We start from the raw sequence: 13,474 nt of genomic DNA on the forward strand, positions 1-13,474 counted from the left end.
AGGTTCTCACAATACTTCTTGCTAATCCCAAAACTGATGATTTCAGCTTTGTCACTTACACTATTAGCCACAACAATGATTTGATTAATGTGCAGGTGAAAAAAAAATCTTTGAGGAGTCTTCACATGTAATATCAATATCCTGGTCTGTTTTCACTGGCAAAGCAGGAAATATTAACAGTTAAGACTTTTCTAGCCATTTTTCTCCCATGTGGAGCAACCATTTTGATTCTCAACTTTTATGTAAACATTAATACAAATATTAACACACATACCCTATATAAGTTTTTGAAGATCTTCCTTCACCAGTAAAGACACATCTTGCTGCCAGAATATCACCATACTTGATTTCTACAGGATTTTCCACAGGATAAAATGCCTGAGAAATGAAATAACAGGAATAATAATTTCAAGCTGTTAGAAAATTGTCTTTCCTCTATTACTTTTAATAACCATAATAACGCATAAAATGTATCACTGGAGTGTGCTTTGTATTTCATATTTCGGGCTTCTTTGGTGTATAATTTAAAACACATTTCCTTTTTTATGGATGACTATAATATAATTTTATATCATGAAATAAGCTTAATTTTCTTAATTAATCAAAATTTATTATTAAGATAGAAATTCTGCTTTTTTTGCCACTTTCATAATACCCTGTAAAATGAATCATGTTGAGTACTTTAATAGCATTGGTGTTGGCTGAATTTTCTAAACCTGACATACTGGCAAATCAGAGACTCACTGGGTATGTTCTTTACTGTGTCAAATGATCTATAACACACAGCATGCAAACACTTTAAAACACACAAACTTTTCCTATGAGACACAAAATAGAATAGAGACAATTTTTTATAAAAACAGGAGAGAAAAGAAAGTATGGCTCCAAGTTGTTTACCTTAAAAATACTTGATTAACAGATTAGTATATGTATTAATTATGTGGCATTAAATTATATAAATTGCAATGATTAGAATCTTACTGATAAAGTTTTATGTAATTCTGTGACAGTAATGGAAGGGATTCTTTGTTATTCTATTATGACTTTGTTATTCTATTATGACATCTTTTCAGCAGTGTGCCTAAGTACCATCCTCATTTCCTTTCCATTTGCCAAAAATAGACATAGTAAAAGAATCCAATGAAACAAATTTAATATCAAAATGAAATACATGATTTGTACTGAAATATACAGTAATACATATCATTTGGTATCAACTACAATATTAAAGATATATAACTGCATATTAAATAGTCACTGTATCCTTCTATATTTTTTCACATGCATATTAAATATACATTTAGTGTCTGTCTGTGTTTGATGTGTTTATGTATTAAACAAGTTCCATATTTTCACCAATATTAGAGTACTTCATAGCATTTATATCCTATCCTTGAAAATTTGTCTCACTAAACATAATGGCGCTTATTTCTGAGTAAAGTGGCAAAATAATAGTCTTTCTACCTCAAAATGTGGCTACATGAATAACAGGGAAAAAAATGGAAATAATCCAAAGTGACTCACAATGCATATATATTTTTCTCGGATAGCTTACTCATATACCCTCTGCAAGTATGGAAGTAAGCGAAGCAGAATGAGAAATACAGATGTTTGTAGTACGAAAAGGGGAAAAAAATCTCTAATGTTTGGTCTCTATTTTTCTTCAGTCATGCTTAGCATTTTCCCTTATCTTGGAGCCTGATACAAGATCTGCTAAAATATTTGAAAAATTATTAGTGGATATTAATAGCTGCCTGTGACATTATTTTTGCCCATATTTTATATAAGGTTGCAATCAATTCAAACTACTTAACTAACATGCTGTTTTAATTTTTTTAGATGTAATCTGAAACTACTGATTTAGTGACATTAGTAATGGTAATAGTAAAAATAGTTTTATTGGGTAATGTATTTATATTTAATTTTGGACCCTTGGATAAAGAAATTGACTCTGGGATCAACAAGGTCAATGTCTGCATCTCCACAAAGCTGAAAGTCTTCCGAGATATGGTTACCCTTTCTCTCCTATGTGAATGTGAGTCCTGGATACTATTCTGTTGACACATGACAAATTTCATATGTGCATCCCACATTCCACACTTGGCAAAACCATGACTCTTAACAGGAGGTCTTCAATTGCACAGAGTTCACCAGCATTGATTCTCTGATTATCAGAGACCCAATGTGGTGGTGGGACACATCACTGGAATGGACCACTGCAGTAGGCCTCATCGGTTGCTCTGTGGTGGACTGGAAATTGAAGAGGCCTCAAGATCACCTATATAAGTGCTATGAAGATGCTGTGAAGGAAACCATATACTACTGTGATAGGAATTAGAAACATTGGCTGACATTACCTGCTGGCAAGCCTTATGATATGAAGCCTGGAGTAGCTTCAAAGCCAGGCTCCACCCAAAACTGCATCCAGGCTGGGACTGCAGAACCATTTGTGTATTGACAAATGAACTATGCAACAGCGTATCTTCTTCAAATTTGAAAAATTACCTATTATATTAACAAAGCATATTTTCTCACTACAACATTTCTGCAAGATGGATAGGGCTGAGAAAGAAGGATTGTTTCAAAGTCTTCTAGTGATCTTGCAAAACTGTGTGTAGGACCTTATTTTCCCCATACCTTTTCTAACATTTTAACAATTATAGCAATAGCATTTAGACTTATATACCACTCCACAGTGCTTTATAGCCCTCTCTAAGCGGTTTACAGAGTAAGCATATTGCCCGCAACAATCTGGGTCATCATTTTACCCACCTCAGAAGATGGAAGATGGCGGAGTCAACCTTGAGCCTGGTGAGATTTGATCTGCCAAACTGCTGGCAGCCAGTGATCAGCAGAAGTAGCCCACTGTACTGCACTCTAACTACTGCGACTCTTTATATTATGATAATTCACCTGTTTACTTTTATATTCCAGCTATTCACCTAGCATAACTGTCCATTAAATTTTAAGAAAACAGAGTAATTATCTTTAACACTGAAGCACACTAACTTAAGATAGCTTTAAAATGCAAGTAAACATACCTGTGGCAGTTGAGGACTTTGGTGGCCAATTGGTGTCCATTGACCGTCTCTAACACGATACCCACTTACTACTTTTCCTTTGTAAAAAAAAACACATTTTATAGAATTAAACATTGTGTGGTGCCACCATTTCACTGTTTAGCAAAATAAATATGCAGAAATAACAAAAATATTTTACAAGTTCACCATTTAAATCAATTGACAAGGCTAAAAGTTTGAATTATTGATATTTGCTCTATATGATTTCCTCCTTAGAAATCCACTGATTATTCCCACATATTTATATTAATATTTCAGTAGATAAGATTTTATAATATAACATTTAATAGATTAACTTATAAGGAGCCATCAGAATTAATTGGACAAAATGTGTATTATTATACATCAGTTATATAGTAGTTGTTTATATTTTTATGTTACAATTGTTTCTGAGTCTGGCAACCTGTCTTCAAAAAATCTATTAATACTTTTAATCACCTAATCACTGTAAAAAAAAATCTAAGAGAGTTAAATTGGAAATTGTACCATTGGTCTAAAACTTATACTGGCAGAACTGCATTTATAGAAAAAATCTGGACCAGTCCAACGAGAGTTGGTTTAAGTGTAACAAAAAAATTAACTCATTATATAGTGATTTGTGTGGCTGACTGTAACAAAAGTACTATCTTACTTGGACCTAGTACCACTTGGCTTCATATACCATTAACTTTCCTCAGTTAGGACAATTGATCTGGTGCAAACATTCACTAAATTCATAGATAGGATTTTCTGTACAGGTACTCCTTACTTAATGGCAGTAATTGGGAGTGAAATGTCTATCATTAACTGATGTGGTCATAAAGCTTAGTGATGGCAGTTCTGGCAATCTGCAGTTATTATTGTTAAGTGAATCACTGAGTTGTTAAGCAAGGACCTTGCTTAACAACTTACAGTGATCAGGACTGGCTTTCTCACTGACTTGGCTAACAGAAAGTTGGCAGGGAAGGTCCTAAATTATGATTATGTGACTGCCTAGAATACAAAACCATAGAAGTACACAACAGCTGGAACTTTGAGGATTGACTATAAGTAGCACTTGTTCACTTCATCAAAAATTTCAACCACTGAACAGTTGGTGATTAAATGTGAGTAAATGTGATTAAAATATCTCTTTACTGCTATTTAGCATTTACCTGCATTTCTGTAGCCCAGATATGGAAACTGCATGCTAAATACTATGAATATCTAACAATCTGGGCCAGATACTTAGCACATGTATTTAAAAGGATTTCTGCCCTAACACTCTTCAGTTTAAGTAAAATTAATATGCATGTCTGTATGTCCGTATGTTTGTGTGTGTATAGTGTAGATTGTGTGTGTATGTCCATGTAATTGTGTGTATAGTGTAGATTGTCAACTCTCGAAATAATTCTAACTGAAGCCATGTTTTTCTTGCTTTGTTTCTTAGTTGCCATATTTGGGGGGGGGGACTTATGTAGGATGTTTTCTTCCAATATGCCAGACATAAGACATAAGATAAGGCTCCTGAGATCAACCTGGCAGGAGGGAGTACTGAGAAGTTCATCACCTGTTTGATTGGCTAATGTGACCTGTAACCCAAGGAGGGTGGACAGTATCTATTCTTTAAGTATACCAAAAATGTGGGAATTATTCAGTGTTGGTTTCACATTTGACTGTGCCGATATGATATACCCAATAAACAGGATTTTTGAGGAAGCCAAGGCCTCAGACTCTTGAATTGGTTGGGAGCATTACTTGGAACTATGACATAGATTTTATAGAATAATTTACATTACAATCAATAACCTAATTCCATCTTGTAACATTCAATAGTTTATTATCTTAATCAGGATATCAAAAAATGAGTATAAGAATTAAGCCTAAACTACTAAGGAAAGGAAATTATCAATTAATGTAAAGACTTACCTAAGTGATGTGTGTGCACTCTATAAGCAAATGGATGCATTGGATACTTTTTATAATGACAAGCAATATCAGCATTAACCACTGTTAGAAAACAGATATGAAGGACATTAAAAATTGTGCTTATATATTGAAGACAATTAGAACTATGATTTTAAAGTTAATGAAATATATGGCAATATATAATACCAACAGGGCTATAATCAGAAATTCTCCTTGCATTTATCCTCAAATATCTTTGCACGGTCTTTCATTTATGTAATGCCATTAATGGCTATTGTGCTTGATTAACTGAAGAGACATGTATACATATAGTCATATACATAGTACTGTTCTTACCATACAGAATTATGTCATCAATCCACAAATACATGGAATTAAATCAACTGGTTTGAGGGTTAATGTTAAACAGATATTTCCTGGCAAAATATCTTGTTTTGAAGTTTTACAAACCCTCAGTATTATAGAATTATGAGTCAATAATTAGAAAAAGTAGGGTAGGAACAGGGGAGAGGTTGCAGTTTTCAACAAATCTGGAAACGGCCAGTGTAACAAAGCGAAGTTTAATTAAAATCTATGAAACTGAACTGATTCAGAAAATCACTGTAAATATTAAGTATAATTTCAAACTTGGGTACCATGAGAAGGTTACTTAATCATAGAAGTGAAAATCTTTGGTCTTTGGCTTGCAGCCAATGAGACAAGAGAAGGCTGAAGATGAGCCATATTAATGGGAAGTTATAGTCTATTGTAAAACTTGGGAAATAATTAAGAGAAATTAAAGATAGCATATTGTACCGTGTATGGTTTGTTCCTTTGTTATGCTGAAATATTTAGGAGGCTCATTAATTTCTCTGTGCAGGTATGTGTGTAAGCTCATAGAGAATGAATATGATCTTACAGCTAAAATAAATACCTAAAGCATTAAAATTTAGTGATGCAGCCTCCCTTTATGTTTGCGTAGAAGTGCATGCTTATGTATATTCCCATCATTAATTGGAAAAAGTACTGATTAAAGGAATACAACTCTGCGATAATAATAAAAACATGTATTTAGAAGTCAATAATGATCAGAATTTGATACTTTTTCTTATATTGCAATGGTGATGTTGTGATATGGCAAGCAAAGAAACTAGTATCTTAACTTGTTCTAACATTTTTCTAATAAAGCTTTTAGTATTAAAAGTCCACACCAGTACACTGTTTGAAGTGAAAAGAGTACAAAGACTGAGGTGGGGCTGGTGGACAGGAAAACTTATTTATTCACCTTTTTCTCCAGGTGGTATAACAGTATCCACAGACATCATAAGATACATGCCAGCAATCAGAGGTTGCCTTTGAAAGAAAAAGAAGAAACCTGTATAAAATTTACATAGATTGCCCTGATTTATTACTTACTATGGTATATTTTACTTTATTAATAACAAGGTAACTTTAATTGAATCTACCAATCTGTATTACTTGCTGTTTTTTTAAAAAAGAAAACATTCTATTAACACCTATATAGAGAATCTTTAAAAATTCAAAACCAATAGACATATCTTTATATGCATATATAAGGGCTGAGATGGTGCAGTGCTTAGAGTGCACTACTGCAGGTTACTTCAGCTGACTGCTAGCTGCAGTTTGGCAGTTCAAATCTCACTGACTCAAGGTTGCCTCAGCCTTCCATCCTTCAGAGGTGGGTAAAATGAGGACCCAGATTGTTGGGGACAATATGCTGACTCTGTAAACGGTTTAGAGAGGGCTGTAAAAGCACTATGAAGTGGTATATAAGCCTAAGTGCTATTGCTAAGTGCTATATACTGACACAACCAAGACAGTTATGGACAGTTACTCAAAGTCAGAAAAACTATTGAACAAATATAATGCACTTATATAGTAGGGTGGTATGAGGCTTTTACAATTCTTGTGGTGAGACAATCTCTAGTGTCATGGCTCCCACATGTATGGCATACAATTCTTAATTTGAGACTTACAACTAATGATAAGCAGTTACAACTAATTGTAAAGAAGTTACAACTTACTGCTCTAGAAGGCTTACACATCCACTTTCCCCACATTGATTATAGAGAAGCTAGTTTTAAAAGACGTTTTGGCATTCACCATGGGGGAAAAGATAAAGGATGAAAATAGTCTTTCAAGGTTCTTTATTGATCAGTACACATTCTCCCTGATAGTTAATTGGATGCATCAATATTTTTTTCCATTTCTGTGTCAATAACCTATGTCATTTTGAAACAGCTCTCGTTCACAGTCAAAGTATCAGAAGATACATCCCACCACCCCCGGCACTACCTCCTTTGACAATGCATCTGCCCTCTACAATAGCATATCCCCAGAGTCAAGACCCCTACCCTGCTTTAGTTTAGAAAGTTCTTTTTCCAACCCTAAAATGAGGATGTGAGTGTCTTAGAATAATGTGGGGTTTTCCCTCTGGGTTGGCCATTATCTGTTGCTGATTGGCTAGGTTTCTTTTCTGTTTAATTCTTATACAATGACAACACTGCTTGGAAGTGTATATGTTAAAGAAATAAATGTTTCTGTTTTAATTCTTATACAATGACAACACTGCTTGGAAGTGTATATGTTAAAGAAATAAATGTTTACATAGATTCCTCTTAACCAGCCCTTAACCCCACATCTTAATTAATTGCAGGTGAAAATAGAATTAAAGGACGTATGATGAATGCATATAAAGCCAAATATCCTCTTTGCATGGGGGCAGGAGAAATGGTGGCATAACCGCGGGAGGAAATGAAACAAGCAAGCAATGTTTTATTATTAAAGAAACTGCGGTTAAAGAACAATTCATAATCAAGCAGAAAAAAGTAGTGACTGTGCTAAACAAACTTTTTACACTGAAAGCTAAAGATAAAAAAGACTTCGGTAATCCTTTCTAAAGAATATTTACTTTGGCTACATATTAAAAAGTCAAACATTTATTTTTCAAGATAGAAAAGACAACAAATGTACTTTGCTCAATATAGCCTTTCTACAATTTTAGAAATATATTATCAAGTCACTTTGAATAATGTATTCATTAAATAATCTGTCTTGGACTATCACTAGCATTCTATTCTGTTAAAGCTCATATTAATCTTTGCAAAAGAATTGGAAAAAATATTTAAGAAACTACAAGAAAGAAACTTACTTTTGATTAGTCAGCTGTAAAGTCACTCCTGAACAGTCTTTGTGTTTATCTGCAAAAATGTTAAAATGGAGTTTAAACATAAATAATTTTCTTATTAGTATTGATACAATAATTAAGTATATGACTAGATAATTGCGTATTGAAAATATGAAATATGAAGAACAAATGTTTATATTCTAAAATGGGTATCTGCAACCTGTGGCTCTGGAGCCGCATGCAGCTTGCTGTGGCTTTTTGTCAGCTGGACCCACCACTGGCTTGCCCTGCCCTTCACCTTCCCCTCCCAGTCACTCCTCGCCTGGCCTGAGAAGGTAAGAGATATGGTGGGGGATGGAGAGTCGCTCAATATTCCAGAGCGGGAGCAAAGTGTCCCTGTATCTGCCATCTTTCACACGTGTTTATTTCTTCTTGGTACTATGCGCACCTCAGTTACTTGGGGAGACATGCAACTTGTTCTCTGGTCTGGCTAAGGCCGAGGCTCCACATCGTAATGGGCTCCAGGAGAAGAAGGGGACACTGTGTACCCCATTGTTTCCTCTGCTAAATTTAACTGTGTTGCACAAGGTGCCGCAACAGCAGTGGGCAGGCCATGGAGGTGGCAACAGCAGCAGAGTTAGTCGCAGCCAGGCTTGGGCCAGTGTCTCAGAGTGAAGAGCAAGTTGTGCAACTCCCTGAGTTACCAAGGGGCACACAGCACCAACAAAGACTGGAAGAACCACCTGCGAGATATGGCAAATAGAGGGGCACTTCGCTCCCACTCTGTTCAGCCAACAGAGAGGCACAGCAGGAAGATGAAAGAGCTTCATTTATCTGGGAACCTGAAATGACTCTTGATTTAAATCATATGGTAAAAAGCACCCAAAGAAGAAAGAACAACATCAGCAAAAAAAAAAAAAAAAACCAAAAAAAAACCGTAACCCTCTTGCCTGTTCTTGGAAATGGTAATCAGAGGGAACACACACACACACACACACACACACACGGGGGAGAAAGAGAGAGAGAGAGAGAGATGAGAGAAGAGGAAGGGAGGGAGAGGGAAAGACAGAGAGAGAGAGAGAGAGAGAGAGAGAGAGAGACCTGTTTCCCACAGAAAACACCAGGAGCCACAAAACCTGGGTATGAGTGGCTGAGGGAGGGTCATGTGACTTGGTGGGAATGAGTGATGTTGAGTTGTCCATGCCCCCCTCTGATTTTGTAGCTCTTGGTGTTTTATTTTCTGTGGGAAACCTGTCCAAATGGCTTTTTGAATGTTTAAGGTTGCAGACCCCTGGTCTAAAAAGACAAGAAGCCAAAGGAGAGGATTAATAAACCTTTTCTTTGGACTCCTTTTTTTGGGCTTCTTGTCATTTCAAACTATAAACATTTGGTAACTCTCCTCATTTTTTAACCATAAGAATTGCTTTAGCAGACTATAGTTTTTAGACAAAAATACTTTAAATAGCTGGAAAATAAACAGTTGCTAGTTAAAGAAAAGCTTAGAAAAACAAATGAGAAAGGAAGATCATTACAGAGATATGGAAAATTAGAATTCCTTTTAGAGAACACAGATCACATTATAACCTTTCTTATTTCATCCTAAAACAATCCTGTGAAGTAGTTTGCTTTCATTTTACTAAGTCAAAGATGTTCCACTGACTGATTATAATTTGCCAAGAGCAACTCATTATCTTTAGCCAAGCAAAGAACTGGATAGTTTTTCTAGATCCAGTCAGGCATTGCTGATCCAGAAAGGACAGATGGTACAAGAAAAACAGAAACTGCATTGGAATCGAGAGGTTCTTCATGCACTTCGTCCAGATTCAATGGTTTTACACCAAATATTCATATATTTCAATCCTTGATTCATTAAAGAAATTCAAAACAGATGCAGAAATCAACAGCTTATAAACAGCATTGCAGGGGATTTCTAAGGGGTTAAAAATGATATGTAATTGCTATAATCTGAAATTTACTTCACCCCAAATTATATAAAATTGTAGCATTCACAAGCAGCCATTATCACATTTTCATCTGTAGTAAATAAAAACAATAAGGGAATAAACTAACATCGCTAGTGAAACCCCAGGGAAATAATTGCTCCCTTTAAATCCATATAGCTACGTTCTTCAGAAAAATTGCCTGCTGTACTAAAGCTTTGTGTAACATATAGTTTTCTTTTTTTTGCAAATAACATATTCCTACATTAAATACACATGATGTAGAAACTTTCTAACAGAATTCCAACATACGGATCTTTTTTTTTTTAATTCTTAAACATCTATTTCCAAAAACGGCAATGTCTAACCAATTTTATTCTTGGAAAAAACAAGATCATAAAATTTCCTTTCTTGGCAAGTACTACATATGCTACGCGGATTGCCTGAACACAATGATCCTTATAGAGCGTATGTTCGTTCCCATTTGCCTCTCAGTCTAGGATAACTCCTTTGATTTTTGCATTTCAGTTAGACAGCAAGTATATATTCCTTTAGAACAAATGAATTATTAGCTTCTATTTGCCCTATGGCAATGAGAGGAAAATGTATTCAACCTACTCTCGGAAGCAGATTTCTTTCAAGCTGATTCTCTAGGCAGCGTTTCCAACAGAGATCAAACAAGAATCTATGCTTACTACTGTGGATTTAATAGCACTTCTGAACTGCAGAGTCTCTATAGCAAAATCCATTGTGATAGGAGTATCAGCTCCTGATTCTTTGATCACTAAAAAAAAATAAATGGTAACTGCCACTCAAATGATACATTAAAGGTTTATAAAACTAAAAAAAATCCTAAAACCTACTTATTGTACCATGGTTATGTTTTTTAAAAAGCCCAGAAGAAATAGAAACCAATTTTCCACTCCACTCTTATTTGTGAAATATTACACATGGAAGTGGTGATAAATGTACCCAATGTTAATAAAATCATTTGTTATTGACTGTTCCAAACTAGACCAAAAATATAGGGCAAACATAGTCACAAATAAGAAAATGATAAAAACGTTTGCTTAAAAGTTTATCTTAAACGTCATCTCTTGCTACATAATGTATGAAGGCATGTGGAGGAATGCTCATAGATGCACATCTAAGATATATTTATAAATGCACATTTCAAAGATTAGGAAAGAGTCTATATATCTAAAAAGGAAATTTAAAACAATCTTTTTAATTAAGTGAATACTTATTATAAAGAATACAATGGATTTTATTCTTCTTTTGAAGTTTTGTCAATGTAGCTTAAGGTGAAGACCTAATGAATCTTATGAAGACCAGTCCTTGAATAAAGAAATAGTGTCTTGTGCATCACAAACTTTGTTAAATTAAACAGCTGGAAATATTGACATGATATCCTATGATGACTGTAATTTTCTTGGCAATAATATGGAAATGATTACATTTTTTAGTCTAGCCTAGAAGAAATTCCTAGCCCTTTCCTATTCAAATAATAACAGTTTCAACGTTGCCTCATTTTTTCAGGAATAATCAAGATCAGCTGTGGCACAAATTTACTGAGAGTGGAAATTAACATTGTTTAAAAACTATATCTAATTTCCCCAGGCCCTTATAAGCTCTTCGTAGGAATGTATTTTTACTATAAACAAATTTGGAGCTGTTTAAAAACAGAATAAAATATAAACATTCAAATAAACAGAAAATCAGATTACTTTGGAAGAAGAAAATCACATATACGTTAACTAGGTATAATTACATGCATCAGAGAACATGTTGCGAAGAACAATAAAGACTTCTATAAACTCCACAACACCTTCAATTTAGCCTTGAAGGAAAGATACAGTAAGGGGAAGATAAGTAATCTACAAAATATTATCAAAGTGCAGTTTAAATTAATTTCAACTGAGCTAACAATAGTTACTATGAATTACTGATTTGCTGCTCTTATCAAACAGAGGTCCTTGGCATTTATAAATCAGAATACATTTTCACTTGCTAAAAATTAAACCCACAAGATATGTATCTTACTGGAATATGCTGCAATGGCATGCTATCACAACTGAGATTTACATGAACTACCAAAATGGTCTGTAATTTGCAAAAACTGAAATAGTTTTTTTAATAGAGACTATTAGAAATATAGTGAACAAACATAATATTTTATTAATTTAACATCCATTTGATTTTATTCAATTTAATTAGTCTACCAACGTGATTTCAGAAGATTGGTTAAAAAGAAAAGATTGAAAAAAGAAAAGTACTATAATGGGTACTTAAAATTGAATTCTTTCCTCTAAAAAAATGTTACTTAAATTTACTGAGTCTAACATGAAATGGATCCATTCTTCCTGCCCTAGTTCTTGCTATTATCTCTCCTGCCTTCACAAATCTTAATGTGGAAGAGGATAGCAAGAAGAATCTCAGGCAGTTCAATGGACATCCTCAAGGATTAAGTATTTATGGACCTCAGAAGAGGACTTGTTAACTAATATTCAAAATTGAGTTCTGTTCATGCTTAATTATGCAGGGAAATGTGAGGACAGAGATTGGAACTTACCAGTTAGAAATCTTCCATTTGGTTCTATCAAAATAATTTTGTTCCATCAAAAGTTCCACCAAAATAATTTTGGAAATTTATTGCATCAGCCTATTGACAGATTTATCCTAAATTTAATAAAGGAAGCCCTGCCATCCCACAGTAGGCACATTTATTTATCTTACTCATAACAGCAAGAGTAAAGATTTTACATACCTTTGAATGCACCAATATCCCCATAATGGACTTGGAGAACAAAATATTTACTCCCCGTTTCTCCTCCAACTTTAAACCCAACACCTTGAAGGGGGAAGAAAAGGTGAAACTCACTTTATCACATTCAAGCATACTTTTAAAGGGGAAAAAAACCGTAAGAGCATGTTAATATTAAAGATTTAAGACACAATGCAACATTTTGCCCTTATATTCTCTGAAGAAGCCATCCCTAAAGTACGTGCTTCAAGGAAAATAAATATTGCAACAGATAGTTCTGCATGATAGTTCTGAATTTGTCTCTACCTTAAGAAGAACAAAATCAAATAGAAATAGTGATCCTAGTTCATATCTTCTTTATTTATTTATATATTTATATTTGTTTTATAATGTGGGAATATGAAAACTGCTATAGATTTTGAAAATCTTTTTGACATATTCTGCTGCAAGCCAAATGGATTTACTAATATTTCATAATTTATTAGCCATAAAAGTTATTGGCAACTGCAGTAAAAAGAAATAAATCAGCAGAAAGATGCACTATATAATGTGTTCAGCTGTACACTAAAAGTAAAAAACATGGGGGAAAAATCCCCAAACACCCCTTTTTATAGTAAATTGCTAAGTGAGCAATTTCATTCTCTGAATGCCTAATTATTTGAGTAAAAATATTCAC

The 13,474-nt window shown here is 34.1% G+C and overlaps 1 protein-coding gene across 5 annotated transcripts in view; it reads right to left on the minus strand.

Moving 5' to 3' along the window:
- Positions 1–13,474, minus strand: part of PAM (peptidylglycine alpha-amidating monooxygenase) — a 140,035-nt gene that overhangs the window by 52,917 nt on the left and 73,644 nt on the right. For all 5 annotated transcript variants that reach the window (XM_032213398.1, XM_032213397.1, XM_032213395.1 and 2 more), the window contains 6 exons: positions 12,802–12,885; positions 8,119–8,167; positions 6,232–6,299; positions 4,968–5,048; positions 3,042–3,118; positions 275–378 (listed from right to left, as the gene is read on the minus strand). In XM_032213398.1, coding sequence (XP_032069289.1) covers positions 275–378; positions 3,042–3,118; positions 4,968–5,048; positions 6,232–6,299; positions 8,119–8,167; positions 12,802–12,885 — 463 coding nt within the window. The remainder of the gene's footprint in view (positions 1–274; positions 379–3,041; positions 3,119–4,967; positions 5,049–6,231; positions 6,300–8,118; positions 8,168–12,801; positions 12,886–13,474) is intronic.

Source organism: Thamnophis elegans, chromosome 3 (genome assembly GCF_009769535.1).
Source record: "Thamnophis elegans isolate rThaEle1 chromosome 3, rThaEle1.pri, whole genome shotgun sequence".
Taxonomy (NCBI): domain Eukaryota; kingdom Metazoa; phylum Chordata; class Lepidosauria; order Squamata; family Colubridae; genus Thamnophis; species Thamnophis elegans.